The sequence below is a fragment of the Pleurodeles waltl genome, chromosome 5 (assembly GCF_031143425.1).
Source record: "Pleurodeles waltl isolate 20211129_DDA chromosome 5, aPleWal1.hap1.20221129, whole genome shotgun sequence".
Taxonomy (NCBI): Eukaryota; Metazoa; Chordata; class Amphibia; order Caudata; family Salamandridae; genus Pleurodeles; species Pleurodeles waltl.
This window is the reverse complement of record NC_090444.1, coordinates 116,395,761-116,423,425: the sequence shown is the minus strand read 5'-3', so window position 1 is coordinate 116,423,425 and position 27,665 is coordinate 116,395,761. Positions and strand designations below refer to the sequence as shown.

The 27,665-nt window shown below is 44.9% G+C and overlaps 1 protein-coding gene across 4 annotated transcripts in view; it reads left to right on the top strand.

The window, feature by feature from the left end:
• The window catches only part of NCOA1 (nuclear receptor coactivator 1), a 722,334-nt gene that overhangs the window by 373,909 nt on the left and 320,760 nt on the right, over window positions 1-27,665 (top strand). For all 4 annotated transcript variants that reach the window (XM_069233763.1, XM_069233765.1, XM_069233764.1 and 1 more), the window contains one exon: window positions 10,369-10,474. In XM_069233763.1, the coding sequence (XP_069089864.1) occupies window positions 10,386-10,474 (89 nt within the window). In that variant the 5' untranslated portion in view covers window positions 10,369-10,385. The remainder of the gene's footprint in view (window positions 1-10,368; window positions 10,475-27,665) is intronic.

Here is a 27,665-nt window from a genome sequence, read left to right as displayed (position 1 = left end):
CCCCCCACACACACACACACACACACTATTCACTGTCTTTTAAGCTTTCCTACTGCTACAACTTTTGTTTTACAGCTGGGAGAGCTTTTGTTTTAAAGGCCTTGTTTGTAATATGTTTACAGTAGGCCCGCTAGCCCTTAAAATACCCTCTGAGGGCTAAGTATATGGTTAAACCGCATGACTTTCTCCTGTTTTTTCATAGGATTATCCCCTCTAGGGGCTAATAATATAGATGCATGGCCATGTTTCTTACAAATGTTATTTTTGTTATGGTGTTCTCTAGAGGCTGTTTTGAGCATTACAGTCTAATGCCAAAAGGTTATTTCTGATAAAGGTTTATATGATAATTGTATATGTTTTAATAATCTCTCTTTATTACAATTATTACCATAATTCAGGCCAACTTAACATCCTTATTATAGTTTGACTGTTTGAACACTCTTGATATGTTTGGTGACCCTTCTAGTTTATTTCTCTAGTTACTGTCTTGTATCTTTTTGTGGGGAATTGTGTTAGCCAGCCAGCAACTCTGATGGTGGGGTGGTATTCTATTGGAATTAGCATGGCAGATTTAATTTAGGATGCTAAATGGCAACATTTTCATTTTTTGCTGCAGCTAGAGGAAAAAGGTAAATGGAATTGCTTTAGTTTATATGCAGGGCCAGTGGAATTATATCAGAGGAAAAGATGAAATTATGAGGCAGGGTTGACAAATTTATGTGGCAAGGAGAGTCCAGTTATTAATTTACAATGCCAATAGCTCTAGCTCAAGCAAATGCGAGACCTATTGCATTACAAATGCTTTTTTTCAACTGGCAGTGAAGGGTAATTTGGCACGTGTACTAGTTCAAGACAGTTGAACTTTCTTCCCCCATTACTATATGTCAGGAACCTTCTTACCTTGCAGTCAAGAAGCTGATGGAGACCAGACTATACAGCTTATTGTGTCTAGTTCCTATGTTCAATTTGTGTAATTTCTCTTATTTACCTCCCTTCCTCTTGTATTACTGGGCCTCAAGGACACTTTGGCGCCATCTTGTTCTTTCTAAAAACAAGCCAAAAAATTGGGACAGGGAGATCGCTTATAAGATGGGAGGCTGACAGTGTTATGTTTTTAGCCTGTTGACAGTATTACTATTTTGTGGTTAACTATGAAGTCCTGGAAGCAGTTAGGGGCATATTTACACTCCATTTGCGCCGAATTTGCATTTATTTTTTATGCAAATTCTGCGCAAAACTAACTCCATATTTATAGTTTGATGTTAGACACATCTAACGTCAAAATATTGGAGTTTGCACCATTTTTTAGATGCGTGAACCTACCTTGTGTCAATGAGATGCAAGGTAGGCGTTCCCATCTAAAAAATGGTTCTAACCCCATAGCCCGATATTTATCCCCTTCACTAAAGTGTAGAGAACCCTCCCATTTAGATTTTAAGGAAGAGATAGAATGAAGCAACAAGCCCCTCCCCCCCGAGGCAAAGGCAGGAAGGGGAATCGCTTCCCCTTACACCCCGCCCCCTTGATATCTGATGACATCAACGCGCGATTGGTCACCTCCCATGCGCTGGCAAGGTTCGCTCCACAACACCTAGACACTGCTGAACCCAGGACCAAAAACACAGGTGCCCTGCCCGCAAAAACAGGTAGTTTTGTATTTGATCATTTTGATGTGTCCACATAGTGTTCTGGGGCGTTTCCTTTCACGGGCACTATGCCTACCCACACACATGAGGTACCATTTTTATCGGGAGACCTGGGGGAAGGCTGGGTAGATGGAAGTTTGTGGCTCCTCTCAGATTCCAGAACTTTGCAGCACTGAAATGTGAGGAAAAAGTGTTTTTTTTTGTCAACTTGTGAGGTTTGCTAAGGATTCTGGGTAACAGAACCTGGTGAGAATACCACAAGTTACCCCATCCTGGGTTCCCCTAGGTGTCTAGTTTTCAGAAATGTCCAGGTTTGCTAGGTTTTCCTAGGTGCAGGCTGAGCTAGAGGCCAAAATCCACAGCTAGGCACTTTCCAAAAAACACGTCAGATTTCAATGAAAAAGTGTAATATGTTCATGTTGTGTTTCCTGTCACTGGCATTAGGCCTACCCACACAATTGAGGCACTATTGTAATCGGGAGACTTGAGGGAACACAGAATAGCAAAACAAGTGTTATTGCTCCTTTTATTTCTCTACATTTTTTCCTTCCAAATGTAAGACAATGTGTAAAAAAGACTTCTATTTGAGAAATGCCCTGTAATTCACATGCTAGTATGGGGAACCCGGAATTCAGAGATGTGCAAATAACTACTGCTTCTCAACACCTTATCTTGTGCCCATTTTGGAAATACAAAGGTTTCCTTGATACCTATTTTTCACTCTTTATATTTCACCAAATGAATTGCTGTATACCCGGTATACAATGAAAACCCATTGCAAGGTGCAGCTCCTTTATTGGCTCTGGGTACCTAGAATTCTTGATGAACCTACAAGCACTATACATCCCGCAACCAAAAGAGTCCAGCAGACGTAACGGTTTATTGCTTTTGAAAATCTGACATTGCAGGAAAAAGTTACAGAGTAAAACGTGGAGAGAAATGGCTGTTTTTTTACCTCAATTTCAATGTGTTTTTATTTAATCTGTTTTTCTGTAGGAAAACCTTGTAGGATGTACACAAATTACCCCTTGCTGAATTCTGAATTTTGTTTACCTTTTAGAAATGTTTAGCTGTCCGGGATCCAGTATTGGTTTCACACTCATTTCTGTCATTAACTGGAAGGAGGCTGAAAGCACAAAAAATCTTAAAAATAGGGTATGTCCCAGTAAAATGCCAAAATTGTGTTGAAAATTGGGTTTTCTGATTCAAGTCTGCCTGTTCCTGAAAGCTGGGAAGGTTGTGATTTTAGGACCGCAAACCCTTTGTTGTTGCCATTTTTAGGGGAAAAACCACAAGCCTTCTTCTGCAGCCCTTTTGTCCCATTTAAAAGAAAACAAAAAACATTTTTGCTGTATTTTGGCTAATTTCTTGGTCTCCTTCAGGGGAACCCACAAACTCTGGGTACCTCTAGAATCCCTAGGATGTTGTAAAAAAATAAGTACACAAATTTGGCGTGGTTAGCTTATGTGCACAAAACGTTATGAGGGCCTAAGCGCGAACTGCCCCAAACAGCCAAAAAAAGGCCTGGCACATGAGGGGGGAAAAGGCCTGGCAGCGAAGGGGTTGAAGACACTGAGGCAGATATTATGCATATCCTCTTTATTGCTACTCATAGCAGTAACAAAAACTTTCACATTCAGAACAAGCATCTAAATAACATTTTACTCCAGTATATAATCTCCAACACTGCCACCATCTTCCTTCTTTTTGCTGATAAAACTTTAGATACCGTTCTATTCTCCAGTTCTTAACAACATTCCATGGCGTTAATCTTCCTCGTCTTCGTCCTTGCTTTCTGAATATATTATTTCCTGAAACACAAAACAAATTATAGGGCAGGTAACTAAACTTGGGTGGGATAATATTTGCCTCTGTGTCTTTAATAAAATCATGATTTTCTACCCACCCCTGCTGTGGAAAATCTTGATATTATGGCAAGGCACAGAGGCCAATATTATACATGTTTAATGCCTTGCAATAATATTCCGCACAGCACTCTCCACTGGTTTAAAATAAAACTTTTTAAACACAGAATCTGATGACCAATGTGTCGCAGCCAAAATGCTGTTTAAACTTCCACCTAGCAAGAAAGCCTTAGAAGCTATAGTCCTCCTTGCAGAATGTGCTCCAAACCTCTTAACATCTATTCCAGCCCTTTTCATGACCTCCTTAACCCACCTAGCTGAAGTCGGCCTAGACTCTGGCTTATAGGGTTATCTGAAAGAAATCAACGACTGCGTTTCTCCTTGACGTCTTAAACTTGCTGTCCTTCTTTCATACTTGTGCAATCACTTTACCACACACAAATTCCTGTTCTCTTCCAAACTTGAATAAAAAATAGTCCGAGTCATAGTCTTAGTCATCTTCCTAATATTAAAACAAACTGCCTCTGGCAAATAGCTCAGTGACGACACTTCTAACGCCCTAACTTCTGACACTCTTCTAAAAGAGGTCAAACAAAGAAGCACGACCAATTTCAAAGACAATTTTTTTAAATCCAAATGTAATTTTCATCCCAATCAGCCAACTGCTTTAAAACCAAATCGACATCCCACAAGGATGAATATTTAGGCTCTGGTGGTGTTCTCAAAAGCACACACCTCAACAGATGTTTCAGTACATCATTCTGCCCCACAGGCTTACCGTTCATCAAGTCATGACCTCCTGAGATCGCTGACCTACTCAGATTTACTGAACTATACGAATTAAAAAACACCTCGGTCAAACAATTCGCTACATTCACCACACGTGTCGAAATGGGATCCAAACTCCTTGCATGACACCAACATACCCATCTCTTCTATAACAACCTGTATACCTTTGTGGTTCATGGAGCCCAGGACTCCTTGATAAGTTTTGTAGCCTCTATTGAGAAACCTGAGATTTGCCAAGCTCTCCCGAAATCAACTACCTCGTTAATCACAACTCGCCCTGCTATACCATTTCCTGAATCCCCCGTATTCGGTTCTCTAAGAGATTTTGAATGTCTGGCAAAAGAACCGGTTTGTCTATCAACAGTTCCATGACATCTGGAAACCACACTTGGGGTGGCCAAAAAGGAGTGATCAGAACCATCTCTGCTAGTTCCAGGACCTCACTTTCAACACCAATCTCTGGATCAAAGCAAAAAGAGGGAATACATAACTGCGACCTATTCCCCAGTGTGGCAGAAACGCATCCACTGCTTCAGCCGCATGATTCGATCTCCAACCTGGCACATCTTTGCTGAGACCTAGAATGTGTTGAGCCTGAACCATAATGTTCTTGTCTGAACAAAAATGCCAAAACTGTTTTGCTAAATCTGCTACAGCTTTCGACCGTGGTCTGCCCGACTTGTTCACATACCTTACCGAAGACATATGGTCCATCTTAAGTAGAACACAATACTTCAGCTGATCCCTGACAAAACACTTTACTGCAAAGGAACCTGCCAGAAACTCCAGATAGTTGATATGCATTTCCCTGTCTTGTAGAGACCATTTCCTGCCTGTTGCAAGTGAACCACGTCTCGCTCCCCAATCCAAAAGGCTGGCATCTGATTCTATTATGATATCCGCACTCTCAACAAAAATAGCTCTCCCATTCCACACTTCTAAGATTTCTAGCCACCTCTGCAACTCTTCTTTCACCTCTTTATCCATCTAAACTTTCTGAGAATATCTCATCCCCTTGCATAGATATCTCGCTTTCAACCTTTGCAGTGCCTTGTAATGTAAAGGGGCAGGGAACATTGCCTGAATTAAGGCTGTCAACAAACCAAAGATCTCCGCTATCTATCACAGTGTTACCCAAGTGCACAACAACATCTTCTTTATCTCTTTGCAAATCTTCTTCACCTTCACCTTCTCCACCCTCAACCTCAACACACATCCCAGTGTTTGAATCAGAAATCTCAAAACTACCATTTCCTGAGCCGGCTCCAGACAAGACTTCTTCTTGTTCACCACAAAACCCAAGGTCTTTCAACACTCATACTGCTAACTCGGTATGCTCCTGTGCTGAATCCTTTCTCTCTGACATTATCACAATATCATCTAAATACACTATTAAACAGACACTTCCAAGTCACTATCGGCTTCATCATCTTTGTGGAACACCAAGGTGCTGATGTTAGTCAGAATGGGAGACTCTTGAACCTCCACCTTATTCCCTGCCACTGAAATCTCAGATAATCTCTTTGTTCTGAACAAGCTAGGACAGCCAGATACACACCTTTCAAGTTACATGTGTCAACCAATCCCCTTTTCTCAACAGGTCTCTCAGCATGTGGATACCTTCCATCATGAAGCGATTGTACTGTACCCAGTTGTTCAGTTTCCTCAAGTTGATAACAGGTCCCTTCCCATTCCCTTGCTCTTTTTCTCTACTAAAAATAGAACCGTCTTCCGTTATCTCTGTTGCTTCTTTCTCGTAAAGCTCTTGTACCCCTTAACTTACCATTCTCGTCTCCTCTTTTGAAAATCTTAACGTCCTCTGCCTCGCCACCTGCAACGGCTTCTCTACAAAATCTGTTTGATAACCCTGAACTGTTTGCAACATACAAGAATCTCCAGTTATTTCCTCCCATCTTTTTAAAACATTGGTGAATAGGGGTACACTGAGGGTGTTTTTTCAAACGTACCTTGTCCTCTTGCCCGCTGCCTCCCCTGGATCTTCCTCTTCCCCTTGCTCTTTGGGGACAAAATCCTGGAGTTTGAAATCCTGAGGATCTATAACCTTGTGAAAACAAAGCTCTCCTAATTCCACGGCTGGGGAATCGACCCCGCATTCTCCCAGACCCACCAAAAACTTTTTTAATATCTTTCTGCGCATTTTGAATAGAGTTAAAGGCTCCTGCATATTTAGCCATCGCTTTAACTAATTCATCTCCAAATAGTAAGCCATTGGCATTCTGCCCTGACTCCTTATTCACAAGCTCAGGAAGCTTTGGATCAATATTCATTAAAATACTCTTTCTGCGTTCAGTGCATAAAGCTGCATTAGAGTTACCTAATAAACAGACAGCCCTTTGTACCCTCTGGCGCAGTTCGTGAACATCCACATGAGTCTCCTGTAAATAGGCTTCATCACATATACCAAACATTTTAGTTAAGGGCCTAAAAACATCCACCAGCCTGTATTGACAGCCTTTCAACCCTTTGCGCAGACCTCTTCTTCGGTGTGCTCTGTTTATTTGAAATGTCAACATCTTTGGGTCTAGTTCTGGAATATATTCTGCTTTATTGGGCAGAGGAGGTTTGGGACATTCGGACCGAAATTGTATTCTCACTTCCTTGGGAATTTCCCACTTAATCCAGAAGTGCACATACTCAGCCTCGCGATCTGAAGGAAGCCACTGAGGTGATAATGGGTGCTGTATTAAATGAGGATCAAACAAATACTCCCCAAGAGGATCCTTAACCTGTTTATTTGGATTTGAACTCCCATGAGCTCTCTTTGGCTTTTTTCTTACAATTTCGTAATCATCCGTGTCTCCCATATTAGAAGAACAAGAAATTATTACGTCACTACTCCATGATGACCCATCACAAGCCACCGTTCTGTGACCCCCTTTAGTGGCCTTTATAGCCCTCTCTTCTCACTCCGACTGAGTTACCCATTGTCTAACTTTTGGACCGTAAAGTCCTTTCATAGTAGAGCCTTTCCCCTTTTGAATATGCTTTGTTTTCTGAGTGACTTTACGACCTTCGTGCAAACCAACTGTCTTCAACAGTTGCCTCCTCCACAGATCAAAAATGTTCCTCCTCATTTCTGTTGCCTGAAAACTTCCCTTCCAATTTCTCCACGCACTGATCCAGTTTCTTACCTAATTGACTTGCCAGTAGCATGACCGCAGCGTTCAGATTGGCCGCAGGGCGGGTTGGGAGCCTGCGGTGAAGGACAGAGGATCTGCGCGGTGGTGGCGGTGGATTCACGTGTTTTTATTTTTTATTATTATTAATTTTTCTTCACATGGCTTGGGGGAATACAAATAAATAGCTTCATCCCAATCAGGCCAGCACCATATAATGGTTTCATCTTCTGTGTGCAGGCAATGCAGGATACACAGAGTAATAGCATATTTCACAAAGAAAGCACAAATCAATGAGTGGCAAATCAGTCATAACAGTACTTGCAGCAGCCGTTCGTGAAAATGGCGGTATAATGCCAAAACCATACGGTACAATTTATACCATACAATATAACCAGGTTTTTCTGAAAGGTGCATTCAAGCTTAATAAAATGTGGATGAACCCACAATCTGTGGTACTGCTAAAAAATTTTTTTTCAAATCGAGATTTAAAAAATATGAAAGTTACTTTCCATTTTTCGAAGTGGTGATTATGACCTTACATATGTGTTGAAGCGAGGATACGTTTACATTGGTGCATGTGAATGTTCTATATTTAGGCAATCTGGAGATCGTTCATCTTTCCTGAAAATATTATAAACAGATTAATAAAGTGAGCCAGTGTCTGTTGGAAAAAAACCATTTGTTCTAGCTATGCTAGGCATTCCTGGTGTGTATAAATGATCACAATTGTAGCCTGTAATTCTTGTTGGCTATTTTTACTAAAAATAAAAAACTTGAAACTTTCTGTGTGTTCATTGACAAGGGCCGTGTTCTAACTCCACAAATCTTGCAGTTAGGTAATATGGGCTATTTCCACTTTCAAGCCCTGAGGATCATTTTCTATATCTTTCCTTCCCACATCAGGTGTGAACACTGGCCGAGTTTTCAGATCGACCAATCCTCAGGTGACATGTGTTCCACTCTGCATGTATGTCACATGCAGTGTGAACTAGATTGCATAACTTGAGGATCCATGGGACTGCTCAGACTCTGGTGACAGAACCTGCATTGTTGTACACTGAAACTGTTCATAATTGATGTTTTAAAAAAACCTCTAAATGCCTTGAGATGCCTTCGAAATCATTCTACCTGAGAGACATTTGTGTCAGCTGAGTATCATCTTTCGCAATACTGAGCAAGAATAAGGCTTAACTCAAACTTTAATACCACACTCATGAATTGAATAAAAGTGTACACCCTGCACGCAATCTTGCTTGGGATTTCATTTATGGAACTTCTACTGATCGTGCTACCAGCCGTATCCCTACGGGCATCATTCAACATCTCTGAGTAGGACACTCAATCCCAGCAGACCTCCCAACATACAGTGGCGGCTGCCTCTGAACAGGGGCGGCAGAGTGGGACAGGGCGCAAAGAGATGGGAGGGGGAGGGAGTTGTTTTAAAAAAGAAAAAAACACTTACCTTAAAGGGGAGATGCGTTTGTCTCCCCTCCGTCCTCTTCCTGGCTGCACAGGCTCCCAGCCAATCACGACGCTGCTAACAGCAGCGTTGTGATTGGTCTAAACAGCCTGCTTCGCCGCAGAGACTGGGAATGGGAGCCTCGGCATGTTCTCTACCCGGCTGTGCTATACAGCCAGGTAGAGAACATGCAAAGTGCTCATGTCTTTTTGGCCGGCCCAATACGGCCGGCCAAACAGTCCTTCGCACTTTTTGTGCACATAGCCCTCCTCTGGCCCCCTCCCTTCAGCCCTACCCCACGCTACAAGGAAAAATTAAATGATAATACCGTAGTGTACATAATTATCATTTTATTTTCCTTTTTGGAACACCCAGTGGGTGATGCTTTTCCACCTTAGCGGAGGAATCGCCCCTGCCATTATATCTTACAAAAACTAGAGCTAGGTATTACTTTTTGGCAGTTTCAGTCTGCCTGAATTCCAATTTCACACCCTCCTTTTTTATTTTTTATAAAACTTAACAATGCTCTGTTTTTTCCACCTGCCTCTTATAATCAGCTCTAAAAGGCTGTAACTTCAGTCAGGGATAAGTTGGAGTCCACTTTGTAGGTCTGGTTCATTTTTTAAAAGTCATACCAGTAATTCAGAAGGACCATCTTGTCGTCTCAGCAAAGTCAAACATAAGTCGCATGTTAGGCTCACCTGTGATCAGCGGTCAGAGTTAGGACAGAGCCACTTGCATACCTTGCTCAATGCCTAGAGAGTGATGTAGCTGAGTCAGTGTCATTGCTCTGTCACACACATATCAGTACGTGACAATTTAGACAAATTAGAATACCAGTGTCGTAAAATGTTCAATTGCCTAAAATAATGTTTCATTTTGTGTTAAATCAACAAGGCTGACTGACGTATCGTGGATCTAGAAACATCAATATCAGTAAATTTGAAGGTTCTTTACATGTCTTGAAAATGTTATCAGTCAAGGAATATTCCTAATGTAGGGAATGCACTGTTCGTCGTGAATGGATCCAGACACCAGGAACAATTGTGATAAGGAACCATTCAAGATATTGAGGACTTATGAAGACCAGCACACTTAGGACCCAAACTTGACATCAGTTATTTTGTAATTTTCTGTACAAGTTTGAATATTCATTCTAAAAACATAAACGTCAAGCCACATGGGATACAAAACCGTAATTGGCAAGAGGGAATATGCAGAGCTTTTGCATAATTGACCATTTATTCCAATGTTCCCTGTTACCAAATAAACCAAAGGGTGTGTGATTTATTTCACTCAATAAAATATGTTCAGAATCATCATGTTATGGTTTGCAGATAAAAGAGGGAGCCCGAGAACCATAACAGTTTCCAGCTGTAATGAAACAAACTCTGATTTTTTTCTGTATTGTGATATCAGTGGCTAAGTGTCAGGCCTGCTTCTTCACCTGTTCTGTTTGTTTGTTTTAGGCCTGAACTAGCTCAAGATGAGTGGCCTTGGGGAGAGTGCGGCCGACCCTGCCGGCAATGATTCCCGGAAGAGGAAGGGGTCCCCATGTGACACCCTCGGGCAGAGGTAAGCATAGCAAACAAACTAACTTGTTAAAGTTTTTATCACAACAAGCGGCGAAGTAATATATGTTTATAAGCCACTACAGGTTCTTTGAAGTCTAATTTATGTAATTTGCTGACTTTAGGTAGAGTTGAAATGTTTGGACCTGTGAAAAATGTATTTTAACTTACGATTCCACAGCGCTCTGTTTATGGACACATTTCTTTCTCTAAAGTTAGGCCAGGTTTGTAAAATGTTTCCAGATACTGTATCTGGAACACGTTCACAAAAAAGATATGTCAATAATGGAGGAAGAGGAATTGATATTCACCAGAAGTATGAGGGCCTATGGTGTAGAGAGTTTGTGTTGCAAATGTGCTTGGCAAAAGGCAATATAACATTATGTATTTGTCGCTCATGTTCCTGCAATATGCATTTAGATAATTGGCTCTCAAATTCAAACAGACGTCCTACTGACCGCACTTGTTTAAGTGAAAAAAGTACTTGTGGTTAATCTAAACTAAATATATCTCATTCAGGGGCGGCTCCTTCGTAATGGCGATGGAGCGTCGCCCCCCATGGCTAAAAGTCAGCAACTGAAAAATAAAACAATAGTTTATTATTGTTTTATTTTTCAGCTTCTGGCTCAGCCAGCATGTGCAGGGAGGGGTGTATCTGGGCCATGGGAGGGGAGGTGGAGTCCCTGAGTGCAGTTAAGTACGCATATGAATGTGGCCGGCCGTCTTAGGCCTGCTAAACTGACATGCATATTTAGATTTCTCCAACCTGGTTGTGTTGCACAGCCGGATTGGAGAAACTTCATAGACTCCCATGCAGTGTCTGAGCGGCAGACCAAGCCGCTCAGACCAGTCCGTGCGCTGCTCTCATGCTAGGTATAGCATGAGAGCAGCACCAGGATGGCATGAGGGAGCCTGTGCTGCTGGGACACCATGAGTAGAGGAGCGCGAGGCAGCGTCGGGACAGATAAGTTTATTTTTTTTCATTTTTAATTTTTTTTCACCCTTTGACACCCCCTCCGAGATTGGTGGCGGCCGCCTCTTATCTCATTACGTTTATGTAGCTGAAGTTCTCATGGTTATTTAAACCTGTAAACCGAAATGTGCTCTCAACATAACTAAAGTATTTGAAGATTCAGTGAAGGAAGAGTAATAGACCTACTTGGCAAGGAGTCAAAATGTGGTGCGTTTTGTTGCAGGTGTCTTTGTTTTTCACGTAAGAGGTTTAAGAGGTCTAAGCGTTTTGTATACACAAAACTAAAATAAGCTTTTAGGTAAAGCATATAGTGTTAAAATAAAAGGACCACATTTTCAGACTATACTTAGGTGATGTATTTCATTCCTGTGGAACCTTTGGATTTGCATCTAATGCCTGGTAAAACTGGATCAGCCAACTCATGTTTGCACCTGGGGCCTTCATGTTGCTCTTTTATTTAAATACCTACATTCATCATTACCTGCCTTCTTTTGATGACAATTTTACAGCTGCCACATCAGGTGCTCCTTCTGGTCTAAAGGTTGCTAGGTATGGTCAGAGGAGGCTACCACGTACCCTTTGCAGCTGGGTCTTTGCTGTTGCCGTTTACATTTGTTACATTACGTTTGAATTAGCAGAGACCCCAGAGAGGAAGCCGTGAGTTGTTGGCCAACAACGAGTGTTGGAATCTGGTTTTCGTGCATGGGAAGGCCCAGAAGGACACACGCTAGAACAAGACCACACAGCCTATTTCCAAGGCAGGCCTTGTTGAGACTGGTTTTTAATTGTGTTTTATACTATTTACAGATTTGTAATATGTGTTTTGGTATGCACTTTTATGGCAATTGCCGAATAAAGTTATTCGACTGACTGACTGACTGGAGGTCAGAGCAGCCCCAGAGTCATAGTGGTTACATACCAGGGATTCATAAACTGACCGCTCTAGTATTGTTAGCTCTCCTCAAGCGTCGGGGAGCTTAGTTTAGACAAACTTGATCAGTGTGACAAAGATGGATCTCTTGGATGATTGATAGCCTTCCTGGTTCACCCTATGAATGACTTGTAAAGGGATGTACATTGAAAATTGCTTCCCGCTTTGTACGACTGTATTCCTTCATTGTGACAACTAAATGGGTTCCCGACCTTAATGCATTGCTTGATCCAAGGCATCCTGTACTTCTGTCAACTTCTTTACAAGCATCTTACTGTAAATTATATTGCATCTTTATTATTATTATTATTTTTTACAAAAAGTTAAAACAACGATATAGTTGTTATATATAAAACAACTATATATAATACAACTATATATATATATATATATATATATATATATTCTCTCTGTCTCCCCTGTAGTTGTGGGCATTTATGTAGAATAGATCTTTTCCCACCAGGTTGCACCAAAACACTTTAAATAAGAAGTGGAAGTGTCTACAGGTGTTTGCGTAGATGTTTACTACAGCAGCTAGGTATGGGCGCACAGACAATAAGATAGATTGCATTTTGGCAAGTAAGGAGGAGGGTGGATCAAAATTTACTCGCTGCAGGAGGGCAGGTTAGAGAGTTGCTGAAGATGTAGCACACGGTGGATAATAAAAAATGATGCCTAACTCAGCCGGGGGAAGAGTGTGTTCCTTCAGTGCAGAGAGACTTAAAAAGTAGTGAATTAACTATCTTTGGAAATCTTTATGAATCGGGTGATTTCCACTGTTTGGTAATGATGTGTTTTGGGGTATCCTACGGACTGACTAAAAACAACTCCTCAAAAAGTGGTCATGGCCAGTTCCAGTCTTCAGGTGGGTGGGCAGTCGCGTCTGTGCCTTAGACATCTGTGGCCATCTTGAAAATCAGGCGGCAGGTGTTAAATAGGTTCACCTTTCACTACTTCCTCGACTCTACGGTCGAAATTGAGGCTTGGTTGGTTGAGCTGCTCTGTAGTGTTTTTTGGTTTTGAATTGTTCTCTGTAATTTGCTTAACCTTTGGTTGTGTAAATTGCTGTGGTTAGATGTGAGATTTGAGGATGCAAATCTTCCTTAGAATAAAAAAGTTATTTACCTTTGGTAATTTATTCAGTGAATACTGTATTCTCTCGCAGATTGCTCCTCACAGTTCTTCCTCCTGTTTTCTGGTTTTCTGAGGATGCGTTCAGTGCTTAATTTATAAAAGAAAGAGCACCGGTGCCTGAAATACCAAGGCTGGTGGCCCTTAATCAGCCTCACGCCTCTTTAATCCACCACCAGATACTCCCTGTCCCTTTACCTCACTCTTGCAAGTAATTGCTTTCTCCCTTTTTGACTTTTTTTCATCTTTCTCTTCCTCTTTCTTTCCAAGCTGTTGTTTTTCCCTCAGTAAATTCCGTATGAGGAAAAATAAGTGCCGGACCCCAGAAAGAGGTGCCTGTGGTCCCCACCGGCTCAAATTAAGCACTGGATGTATTCATTCTTCAGCAATGGTATTTTTCTAGGCCTTTAACCCCGGCTTCTGGAGTGGGATGTGAAGTAGAAGAGAGGACTCTAGTGCCCACTTCGTGGCACTGCTGTGTCACTTCTGAAAGAGAGCACTGGCAGCCCATCGATGGTGCTGGTGTCGCCTACGCTTGGTAACTGACCTGCTGAGAACAATTCTGGCACCAGGTAACTCTTGAAATAAACCTGTGGAGAAGTAGAGTAGCCACCAGATAAAGTGCGACCAAAAGAAACGTTCTTCTCCACTAACATTATACAACTGCAGAATTCGATGGGATTTACAGTTCTTTATTTTACAGAGTCAAAGTAGCATAAAATCTCACATTGGCACTGCTAACGCTGCTATATATGTGATGCAAAAAGGTGTTGCAGAAAACTGATCTTATCATTTTGGCGTCTAAACACTTTTTTTTTAGTCTACAATTACATACTTCTCACTTTGTCAAATGGCCTTCACAATCGGTCATAGCTGTAAACATGATATCAATTTTTGCAGCAAAAAAAACTTGCCGAAATGGCTCACAGGCACTGTAGACGCGCACTCCAGCAAAGCCCTTGGACAGTGTCTTCTTGACGGGTGGTTTATGTGGTCAGCGTGGTGAAGGACTGTTGGGCACTGGATATCATGGAACCTGTCCTTGGCCAACATAAGCGCTCAGGTGGAGCAGGAAGGGAAAGCATAGTTCAGATAGACCCCTTGAGAGGATGCCTTTATGTCACTGATCTGATCTACTCAGCCTCCCACATCCTAGAAGGTGTCCCAGCATGCGGTGCCCTTACCTTTTTTGTTCCATGCGGTCCACAGCCACTGCGGACTCTCCTCTATTCTGGCCCTTTTATTTCTGGATGTTCAAGTGATACTCGTTTGACATTTTCCGAATGATCTGCATCTTTTCACAACCTCCCTTGCTTCAAGTAGGGTGTGGTGCCTAGATGCAAATGCCCAGTCATACCCAGGTGTCTAGCTTGTCTGCGAGCACTTAGAATTGGTACACAATGCTTGTTATGCTGGCAGTTGAGTGTACCACTTGCTGCCCACATATCCGCTGGGCAGAGTTGGACTGACCAGTAGGGCAATCTGCTAGTACCAGAGTGCTTATCTGACAGGTCTGCGTGTAGGGCCGTATTTTGGCTGTTTGTGGACTTGTTTATGGTCTGATGAGCCTGTTTTTACAGTTGATTTCCCTGCTATAAAAACAAACATTGCCTGCAGCAAGCACAAAAGCATGGTGCCTCCTATACCTTGAAAAACAGCTTGCCTGTACAAGTTCAAAACTGCCCCGATTTGCAGATGTGGGCCACTTGTTTAGCCTTCTACTTGGCTAAAAGTGGTCCCTTTTGTTTTGGTGCCTGGGCCTATTTTCTGTCCTAGTCCGACCCTTCCACTAACTAGGTAAAGGTTCTAGCTTGAAATCCAATATTTAATTTCAAACTCCTTGTTCTGCAACTTAAATGTACTGGGTGCCTTTTCAGTCTCTGAGGGCCTCCTATAAGAAATGCCTCATTTACACATTTCTAGTGGTAGTGGCAGTAATTGATCAGAATAAAGAATAACCCTTGGCTGATGCCGGGTAGAAGTAAGGAGAGCGCCCTTGATTTGGGCCCTTTTTATATTTTGACTGACTGGGCAGCTCAATAACTCTTGGGCCTATTGTGGAATTCTGAGTGCCATATAAAACTGGCCACAGTGTGATATGAATTATTATATGTAAGCTTGTACATATTGGCTAGAGATGTACCTGAGCTACTGCGTGTCAAGAAAAGCTCGGGAGAGAGATGTGCCACTGCACAATGGCCAGACATGTACAGTCACTGCCTGTCAAGGAAAGCTAGGGAGAGGGTTGTGCCAGTACACATAGGCCAGAGATGTACCTGAGCTGCTGCCTGTCAAGAAAAGCTAGGGAGAGAGCTGTGCCACTGCACATTCGCCAGACATGCTTTAGAGTTACTGCCTATCAAGGAAAGCTAGGGAGAGGGTTGTGCCACAGCACACTGGCCAGAGATATACTAGGGTTACTACAAGGAAAGCCAGGAAGAGGGTTGTGCCACAGCACATTGGCTAGAGATGCACCGAGCTACTGCCTGTAAAGGAAAGCTAGGGAGAGGGTTGTGCCAGTGCACAGTGGCCAGACATGTTTAGTCCCTGCCTGTCAAGGCAAGCTAGGGGAAGGGCTGTACCAGTGCACAAAGGACAGAGATGTACTACAGTTACTGCCTGCCAAGCTCAACTCCGACAAGACTGAGCTCATCATTTTCAGAAACACCACCTCAGCTTAGGACGACTCCGGGTGGCCCACATCCCTCAGCGCCCCCCTGCACCAACTGAGAGCGTCCTTAACTTAGGAATCGTCCTTGACTCCTCCCTATCCATGACCAGGCAGGTAAACACTGTCGCCTCCTCCTGCTGGCACACACTCTGCAAACCTCAGAAGATCTTCAGATGGATCCCAGCAGACTGTCGCAGGACAGTCATCCACGCCTTAGTCGCTAGGAAGCTCAACTACAGCAACGCCCTCTACGCCAGCACCTCAACTAGGAACATCAAAAAACTTAGGGGGTCATTCCGACCCTGGCGGTAAAATCCGCCAGGGCCGGGGACCGCGGATGCACCGCCAACAGGCTGGCGGTGCATCCCTGGGCATTCTGACCGCGGCTGTGTACCGCCGGTTTCCCGCTGCCCTGGGGAATCCTCCACGGCGGCGCAGCTGATGGGGATTCCAACCCCCTTACCGCCATCCTGTTCCTGGCGGTTTTGGCCGCCAGGAACAGGATGGCGGTAAGGGGTGTCGTGGGGCCCCTGGGGGCCCCACCAAGATTTTCCAAATGGCATGGGCACTGCAGGGGCCCCCGTAACAGGGCCCCACCAAGATTTTCAGTGTCTGCCATGCAGACACTGAAAATCGCGACGGGTGCAACTGCACCCGTCGCACCCTTTCCACTCCGCCGGCTCCATTCGGAGCCGGCATCCTCGTGGAAGGGGGTTTCCCGCTGGGCGGGCGGGCGGCCTTCTGGCGGTCGCCCGCCCGCCCAGCGGGAAACTCAGAATAACCGCAGCGGTCTTCTGACCGCGCAGCTGTATTCTGGCGGCTCCCGCCGGCCCTGCGGTTACCGCGGCCGGCGGGAGTCAGAATGACCCCGTTAATCTCATCCAGATCGCCGCCGCCAGACTCCTTCTGGACCTCCCTCGCCGAGAACACATCTCTCAACACCTGAGGACCCTCCACTGGCTACCAGTTGAGAAGCGAATCACCTTCAAGCTTCTCATCCACACATACAAGGCCATACACAATGTACAACCAGCCTACCTGAACCACCGCATCCCATTCCACATCCCCTCCACATCCCTCCGTTCTGCCCAGATGGCCCTGGCCGCCGTCCCTTGCATCCGAAAAGCCACCACCGGAGGACGAGCTTCACCTACACTGCAGCAAAGAGCTGGAACAACCTCCCCCTGCACCTCAGACAAAGCCCATTGCTCACCATCTTCAGGAAGAACCTCAAGACGTGATGAGAACCGCCTTCCCCCACCCCTCCAACAGCACCTTGAGACCCTCACGGGTGAGTAGCCGCGCTTTACATATACTGATTGATTGATTGATTGTCAGGGAAAGCTAGGGAGAGGGTTATGCGAGTGCACATAGAACAGACATGTACAGTCACTGCCTGTAAGGGAAAGCTAGAGATGGGGTTGTGTCAGTGTACATTGGCTAGCGATGCACTAGGGTTACTGCCTGTCAGGGAACGCATGGGAGATGGTTGTGCCAGTGCACATTGACCAGGGATGTCTCTGGCCCCAAGTAGGAGCTGATATACAGGACTTTATTGGACAGTTTAATTCATCACAGGCTTTGACTCGGGCTGTCAGTGACCCTTGTAAATTCACTGAAGTTGCTGTAGCGAATCCTGGAAGTTTATAAACCTCTTTTATGTTTTTCTTCACCTCTCTTTGGCCAATAGTCATATTTCTGGCGCGGTGGCAATGGAAGTTGCTTTCTGTAATTTGCGATTGCCAGTTAATTAGCTAAGATTCCGAGAGGGCTAACAGCAGGCGGGAGAGATACTTAAGTTTTATTATGTGCCAATTCGGACCGAATGTTTGTACTTGTGTGCACTCTGCCGTTTTATGGTATTGCCGCATAATAATGTCAGACAGGATTTGCTCTTTTTATGATCCATTGGTGACTTTGTTGTGGTCTCCTCTTTGTAAATGGTTGTAATGTGTACACTGCACTGTTGGTCATTCTGCACTCAGTACCTCCACAAGTGCTGAAGAGCAGGGTGAGACAATTTAAGCTGTTCAGCCTGTCTTAGTGTCTTGGCTTTGGCCCTCCACTTATACCCACCTATTTATACCTCCGAGCTCACTTAAGGCCAAGATCCACTGAAGGAGGGCATTCACCCTTGGTACCATCAATAGTCTCAGCAGTGCACGAAGCACCAGCCACAGTGAGAACTAATTATCCACAGTCTTTCCATCAATCCAGTCAGTCCCAGAGAGGAACCATAGAAAGACAAAATGGTGGGATTTGGAAAGAAAGGAAGAGGAAATGGCAGAAACTATAGATTGTTCTTCACCCACCAGTAGTGGTGAGCCCTCTCGAGAACCCTCACTGAGCTCTTGCGGTATTAAAATGGCCCAGGCAGAGCCCATTCTTGCAGAGAGTCTGCAGTAGCTATGTGTTCCCCTAGTCCTTGTCGCAGGGTATATATGGTTCCTGGGTCACATCCCACAGTGCATCTGTCTTCTTAACGGCCAGTGGATTCTCTGGCAGTCACCACATACAGAGTGCTGTCAAAAATAATCGCAACAGGAGGGGGACCTTGTGACTTGCCATCAAAGATAGTTCTACGCAGCCTAGAGATACTCTGCCATGCGCCCTATAAAATCCTGCCTAATCCTGCTGCATACTTACTCCAACCTCCGCATTGATGGTGCAGTGTCAGGGAGACAGAAATGATCATAATTGGGAGGGAAATTATCACACTTTTCCGATGACGACTACTGGAGACACCCCAGTGCCAGGCATTTGCAGCTCTCTGGTGACAAGCGTGGAGGGCAGGCCGCAGAGGGACTGATTTCAGGCTGCAGAAATTCCGGTGGGAGGTGCAGGCCACATTAATTTTGATCACTGGGCGTTCCAGGCCCACCACTGAGACTGATGGTGGTGTCCAGTAGCTCCTTGCCGCTGGCAGCCCACCAGAGTAGGGTACGGGTGCTCCAAATTGAGGTCAGAGCTCCCCTTTCTCCCCGACTTGCTTCCCCGAACATCGTGGGGTTCCCAGCGAGAGAAAGGACTTACCCATGACAGACGTGGCCTGCGTCACTGGCCTGGAGATGGCCATAGGCCTTGACACTCTGACTTTCTGGTTGGCTCTTACCAAACTCTAGATTGAGCCTCCCCAGAGGAGAGGTCTAGCCCCGGGGGCATGTGCGGTTGCAGCCAGGGAACAGACATATAAGGAGACAACAGAATCCCGCTGCCTAGATGCAAGGATTCCACATAGGTAGCAGAGCTCCCACACCTCCCCCCCCCCCCCCCCCCCCCCCCTTGGTTGACTTACTTCTTTGAGTTTCACTGGAGACCCACTGGAAAGAAGACTGGTCCGTTGCATTTATTTGGGGGGTGGAGTGGGGTGGAGGACTCGTGCTAGATCTTGAACTCAACCCTCATGGGGCTCAGTCTAGGAAAGGGAGTTCCACCAGGGTGACCTTGCCAGGTGGCCCTGGGTGAACATCAGCAACAGACCTGGCTTTGTTAAGAAGCAAGGGAAAGATAATCTAGCTTCCATCCTTCTGTTACTAGAGAGGAGTACATTTGGGGCATCGACTCATTGAAAGACCGCCAGGGTGAGAAAGACGACCCTTACTTGCCAACTGAAATGGCGCTGCCCCCCCATCCTGTGTGCTTCTTTTCCTTTCTCACACTCAACCCTGTATTCTCTCTCTCTAGTAACCAAACCCCTGGGCCCCTACATCTCAGCGTTGGGATTGCGCCCCATTGTTGGGGGAGGCCATCTTCCATCCGCTCAAGCCATTTCTGGTGGATACAACTGCTCTGAGAGCTGGTGAGTCAGCAGAGCGTGCTTAGGTTTTAGGTGCATTACCAGAATTGGCTCGCTGTGGACCCCACAGGGGCCTTCTTCCTGGTGACCTTGTAGCACCTTCTGCTTTGGTATGGCCAAGGACTAACACCATCAGGCCAGCAAACAGAGCAACATCGACAAATATGCACAATCCAAGGGAGTTGACCAGACAGTCTTTGAGCGCCGTGGGTATTCTGTCCTCACAGCCGCTGATGTTGCGCCAGAAATTGCTACAATCCTGTCTTTGTCAGTTTTTTTAATTCAAGCCATTGAAGACAGAATTGGCCCAGGCGGCCTTAATGTCACCTTGCTGAGGCAAAATTTAAAGCAAGGGGTGGATAGACCTATGGATGCTGAAGGCCAAGTGACCGAACTAGAGGATAAAATTAAAACGATATAACAAACATTGTGTACAGGGAGCAAGAGGCAAGGCCAAAGGATGCTGAAGGGCAAGCTCACAGAATTAATCTTTGATTTTTGGGTTTCCCAGAAAACTGGGAGGGCTCCTATCCTGAAAGAGTCTTAAAACAATAGCTGCAGACACTGCTGCCTAAAGGGAGGCTCTCATTGTGCTTCATAATCTAATAGGTGTAAATGCACCTCCTCTTTTGACAGTGACATTCTTGGAGTCTGTGGAATAGTTGCTAGTGCAGCTGCCTCCTGGGCCCTGGATACTGGTAGGAGATCTAAATGGAGTGACTGATTGGAAGTGGGTCCGGCTGGGGAGGTCCAGTCCTTCTATGGTTGCTAAGTTTCTAGACGCCTTTGGAGATAATGGAGGTTTGGCATTTAACTCATTAGAGCAATGATCCTTTTTTTACTCAGGCCTATATGACTTTCTCGTGCTTAATTACCCCCTGATGCCAAATTCGGAGAAGCACACAGTCTCTGATACCTATATACTGGCTCGCGGCCTTTTGGACCGTTCACCAGTTGAAGTTATGATCTCAGTGGGTCAGAGGCAAGTAAAGGCCGGTTTGAGGTTGGGTGCCCCGTGATTGGAAGATATGGAATGGAGGTCATACAAAAGACTCTGTAGAAGCTTACTTTGAGACCAATGAGGACTCTGTGGACTCTCCTGGACTGTTGTGGAAAGCCTTCAAAGCTACTATTTGAGGATCATGTGTAGGAAGCAACAAGAGGCCACAGATTTAGAGACTCAATTGCTCAAACTTCAATCTCTTTATGGAAGAGCTCCATCACCTACCGTACTCAGGAATATCCACGCCACAATTGTACTTCAACAGAGGTTAACAGATGGCACTAGGACAGCGTGGCTCACTGCTCAGAGTCTAATTTATCAGTGGGGCAGCAAGCTGAGCAAGACACTACACTGGTGGTTTTGAAACATCAATAAGCGAGACCACACTGTACAACTGATCAAACACCATACCTCAGTGATTAAGGGTGACCGAGATGTAGTATGAACATTCACATCAAGCTACTCCATCCCCAGAGGCCACAATAGCCAGATTCATCGCCCATCTCCTAGTGAGGTGTCTGGATGAGGAAGAGAGAGTATATCTGGAAGGCAATTATACCAACTAAGAAGCTCTGGGTCAGTTAGAGCCTGGAAAAACCCTCACGCGGTTCCATGCTGAATTTTTCAAACTTAATGTATCTAAACTTGCTGGTCCCCTTTTGACAACTAGTTTACCAGATATGTCTGACTCTTACACATAGACCTATCAATGAGGGCGAGTGAAGGGTAGGAATTGTCTGAGTCTTTCCCAGTGAAGAGGAATATTAGGCAGGGTTCCCGCTGCTCTTCGCCATTGCAATAGCGCCCTTGGTGGAATGGGTAAGGTTAGTTGGGCAAGTGAAGGGGTTCGAGTGACTGCCAGGTTTTACTGATAAAGGGACATTATATGCTGAGAATGTCTTGTGATTCTTGCAAAACCCTGAATGTTCTGCCTAGGATGTTGCAGATCTTTTGTATATTTTATGACTTTACTGGTTTCAGGCTAAATACGCTAAACCAACTGTATATCCGAATAGCAGAGTCGGCTGGGCCCATGATCTTCAAGTTGTCAGAGACGTGCTTAAATATCTAGGGGTTTACGTGTCACATGACACGGCGACAGCTTGGGAGAGAAATATTCAACCACTAATTGACATACTAAATAGTGATATTAAATACTGGGCGGGGCTGCCACTATCCTTCATAGGAAGGTCAGCGATTTGTAGAATGGTGGCTTTGCTGTGCCTCCTATACCAGCTCCAGAGCTCCCTCTTGGCGGTACTGCAAACCTTCCTAACGTGGATTGATTCCATGCTGAGGATCTTCCTTTGGAACCATGGCTTCCGTAGAAATGCTCTCAGCAAACGCTTCATTGATGGGGTGGCACCTACTGACATCACCTGCTATTACAAACCAGCTCATTTGGGGATCCGTAACTAGCGGTGGCATGATGCACACGCTAACCCAGCCTTTGCCTCTGAAAAATGAGATGTAATCCACTGTTTGGAGAGACGGTTAGTCCCTTATTTACCCCCCTCACCTCTCCACCCCCTGATTTTCATGCCATTTTCAGGAGAAAAGCATATTTTTGTTATCAAACACAATTGTGTTTCCCATTCGTTTTGCGGTCCTCGTTTTGCAGCTCTGTCTGCCTCCCTCCAGTTCTCTCTGCCATTGTGTAATTATAGGTGTCTGTTCACTTTTTCACGCCATAGCTTTCTGCCTTCTAGCCAATATGAACCCAAGATCTGCGACTCCACAGGCTGCTATTCTGTTTCCTGGTCTTTGCATCAGGCCTAAAATTCAGGACCTGGGGTCAAGTTTCAGCCAAATGTTTATTAAATCTGCTCCCCCCTTACATCTCAGGCATTGATCAACCGCTGCCTTGAAAGTGTTATGTAGCCAGTTGGGTGTGAGCTACGTATGGTATAAAATATTAGATTGTATTAGTAAAAAAACGTGCATTTCTGGAGCCCAGCTCAGGATTCTCCAACATGGCCATCCATTGTTTATCCATTACCCCCTGTTGCCCCAATCATTTGTGATGTATCCTTCAGTGTCCACATACTCGGTTTGGTAACAACGATAAGTCCAGAGTATAAATGTGTAACAGCTCTCTTTCCAGTGCCCCTATTCAATGATTTGTGTGGTCGCGGCCGTTCATCCTCTATACACAAAATATCTTAGTAGTTTATTATTCAGAGCTGTGTGTACTAGGAATTGTCAGGGTGAGATACCTTAGGCATCTTTCTGATCTTGGAGTGTGCGCAGTTTTTTCCATCCTCCGGGTCTCCAATAGTACTTATGTGCACGTGCAGCCATAATACAAGTGTTCCCGTGCATTATCAGCGTCACCAGTCGTGGAAGAGGCCGTGTGGGCTAATTTCAAGAGTATGCCACCTTAGTGTTAGTTTGTCTAAGTGCCTTTGTTGGCAGTGTTTGGCTGTCCATTAATGTGAGCATGTTTCCTCATCATGTCTGGGGGCTACCTGCCTAGCAAGTGCAGCTGTGTTAGCCATCATCCCTTCTATGTAGTTCCTAGTCTCCCATGCCCCGACTTCTACCCACTGGAGCCAGGCCGCCAGGCAGCAGAGCACAGATATTGGGGGTGCTGGGTGTCCTTTCTGTCATAGGAGCTGTACTTTACACATGGATGTCTTGTGCCTTCAATCACCCCATAAATGTCAACAACTAATCCATCGATGTCTTTGAATAGACTGTCATGTAGCTTCAAGGGAAAGATCGTGAAGAAGTATAGAATCAGTCTTACAAGCTGAAGATGTAGGCATTCTAGTGACATTAGAGGGAGAAGAGCCCTCTTATAGCGCTGCTGCAGTTGCCTGAGCCACAAAGAACTAAAATGTGTAACGAGGGCTGGCGGTGTGCCCCGCAGCAATATAGCCTCCAATTCCGAGGTATTCCGATCACATGAAGGTAGGCCTTGGCAGAAAAAACTAAGAGCACAGACCCCTGATGTATCAGCACCACTTTTGCATCCTAAATCAAGAGAAGATCTAGTGTGGATTGTGGCACATAAATGGAACAAAGCAAAACTTGTAGATGCCACCTTAGAAGCCCAAATGTTTGATGATCAGACTATTGGAATAACCAGTGTACCAGAAAGAAAAAGAACCATGGAAGGTGCTAAGAAAGAGGTTCTTACATGGTTCACGAACAGTGTCGGGCAGAAGTGGTCTGGCGTAAGAGCTTAAGGTGGACACACATTGCTGGATGGAGTTAAAAAGACTCCTTTATTATTGGGTGTGGGCCAGGGAACCTCCCCCAATTCCTGTGATGGATCAGGGACTCCGTCCCAAAAAGTCTACGGTTCATCTCATTGTTGGCATTAAGACACATCCTTATCCACAAGTCCTGAAGTCACAGAGTTATAGTCCTAAAACCACAATGGAAATTAGTATATTACTCCAGCCCCCTTTGCCTCCCGCTTCTTTGCCAACTGAAGGTACCTATTCAGTGAATTCTGGCTATTCAGTGTTAGGGTTATGAAATGCATTCAGTGTTTCCAATATAGGTTGATCATGCCTGTTCCTAATCTAATTTGGGAGAGTACATCTAAGTAAGAAGGACTTAAAGCCGCCGATGCAACACCTATATTCTTCCTTTGATCTGTCTACGCCCATGAGTTTTCTATTCCTTTTTAGGGTCGAGCCTGCTTTGCATGCGCTCGCGCATGCGTATAGCAGGGAGACTCTTATGTATTTAGAAAAGGGCTTGGAGCCCTGTCAACTTCACGTCAGTGCTTTTTATTGGTTCGTGGGCTTCCCTAATTAAATCGGCTTGCTTTCATTAGTCGAAGGCACGCATAGGTCATGCCTTTTCCGGTGGCTAGCCCTCCTCGAGCGCAGCGACCAAGTACAGAAAACATGCGAGGCTCGCTGTTTTCCATCGGGCTCGTGGACTTTTTTTTAAACTAATTTACGAGCCCGATCTCGCATGGCAGAAGTCGAGCGCTTTACCTACTTGATTTCACTTTTTCGGGTTACGTGCATAAATGCACTTTTGCCCGATAGGTGAAAAGTCGGGTTAGGAGTTTACAACGCGATCGGCTCTAACACGAGCAAACGCGAGACCCGATGCATTGTAAATGCTTGTTTGTCTTTGCAGTTGTGTGCTTGAATATTTTGAAGGTTGTGTTTTCCACCTGTTACACAAAAGGCTATATAGCCAAAAGTATTGATAAATTAGCTGTCTATTCCAGTGCACTTCATTGTACTCCTAAATACCACTTTAGTGTACAAAAATAACCTGAGAATCAGGAAAGGTGGGATTTCTCCTCCCCAGTGGACAAAATGTTGCCAGTCCAGTGGAATTTCAGTGTGAGCAAAACAGGTGTGGGTTTGTTGATGTGTAGGTGGGCCCACCAGCAAAACTCAAGAATCACACAAACTAGATGATTTCTGTGCCTTTGAGGAACCTGTGCAGGTTGTTTCACACTGTGATAGTGCTCAGCATTTACTAAAGGGGAGAGCAGAAGTAAATACCATTTCCGGGTATGAGTGAGAGTTAAAAATTCCTACAATTGATGGAGGTGTAATGGACGGTGGCTCTACACTGTGGGACTGGGGATGCAGGGAACATATTCCCCGTGGAGAAAGAAAAAAAAAAATTGCCAATGCATGTTTGTGGCACACTTGTGCCTGTAGAAACGCACATCTGTTATATTACCATACTACATGTGAAAATAGTTATTGGTTTTGAGTATTACTGGGAATTCAAGGCAGTGGCAGAATCTCGGGGGTTGAGTTGGAATTCTTTGCGTACTCCTGAAAAACTGGAATTTACTCCAGCTGTTTACCCTAGTAAGGTGCCAGGGTGAAAAGTAAAATCGTAACCTCCAGAGGGGTAAAGGAGTTGGTGTAAACTTCAGGCATGCACGGGATAGGAATTGTGCCCCCTAAAGGAAACCGCTGCGTTCACGCCGATTGATCGAGCCAGATCCCATGAGATCAAACCGTCAGCTTCATTGTGTCCTGGTCCCCCATCCTCACAGAGATCCATCCCCGACAGAAGCTCACTTTCCACAGCTCGGGTTAAGCATTCAGCAACCACTCTTACGAAAAGTAAGTCCTTTACATTCAAACTGATGTTTTAACCCGCAGGTTAAATCATTTCTTCCCTTTGCAGTCCGAAACGGAGAGTGGGTGGTGTCATTGAAGAACAACCATTGGCACAAGCAATGTCCCGCGGTGCCAATGGCTTGTCGTGAGATGGATTTCACAGCAGGCCAGGAGGGCGCGAGCTGGCGCATCCTTCCTGGGGACCGGCGCGAGGCTCCGCTTCTGTCCGTGTTCATCACCACTTCCCCGCACGTGCCCCGGTTGATGGCGCTTTGCGCCTCGCGCCTCGCTGTCATCCGTCCGAGCCCCTGGCCTGCCTGTCCTTTGCTTAGCAGGTGATCGTCAGCACTTCTTAGAAAGGGGAGCAGGTTATTCAGCCCATCTCGGCCTCCCTCTGCTTGCTTGCTTGAGCTGTGATGTTGGGGTGGCACGCACACCTCTCTGGTTTGGCAGTTGTGCATTGCTTTTTTCCTTTCCTTTCTAACTCTAGCCAGTGACACTTTGTATGAAATATGAGTTGACACATGCGTAGGCGAGGGAGGGCCTGGTATGTGAGGGTCTCTATCTTCATGCCAGGATTTGAGGACCAGGGTTGTGGACTTCGTCTCTTCTGGAGCCTCCTTTACTGGATGACATATGGTGGTGTTTCTTCAGTCGGTTATTTTACGGGGTTAGCTCTCCCCACCCGTTTCTTCTGCACTTCCAAGACTTTACCTTGTCATTGGCAGCTGCAGAGCTACGACCGAGCTCCCCATAGCATCACAGTATTATGGAACGGATGCGTTATTGTTTTGATACTAAGGGTGGCCCTCAGTTGCAGTAACGTCTTTGTTTAATGGCTTCTTCTCTGCCTGGTGGTACTTTGCCTAGAGCATGGGTTGTATTCCACGACAAGACGTGGTTGTGCTCATGGTTCTTTACATGCATTGGATTTTGCTAGTTAGATGTACCGCTCATTGCCATAGCCTCAAAATGTGATCATTGGAAAAGGGAGACTGTTTTAGGTGATTGAGAGTTCACTTCTCAATGTGTAACACCCATCAAGTGTTTGCAGCAGGGGCTCAGGGTCTGGGTTATTGACATGGACTTGGAAGTTCACACTTTTGATATTTTTTGGAAGAACTGGTTCTGAAAAGGCACATATCTGAACGACATAGGAAGACCAACTAGCGTGCTCTAGTAACAAGTTAGTTAACCTTAAACGATCACTTCGTGGTCTGGCCTGGACTTACCAAATTGCGTCCTTCGTTGGTTCCACCATGACTCAGAATTCTGTATTTAGAAATGCAGATATTCTCTGTTACTCTGAGTGGGGCTTTGATGTTCAGAAACGTGCTAATTCTGACCCTTACCTTACAATAAGACTTGGCGCCATATGTACGAACACATTTTCCCATTGACACAGAATGGGAAAAACCCTTTGATACATCTGGCCCTTGGACTCATGATTGGGTGGTGGGCGCCATTAGTGGCTTCAGGTCAGGCTTCTCTCATTTTACACTTGTGGCTTCAGAAACACAATAACTGGCCAATAAAAGATTCAGAAGGCAGACTTATAATGTTACCAAGCCCTGGTAGTCCCATCCCTTTGAGTTTGAAAGTAGAGCTACATCCAATGACACAAATCAGTTTT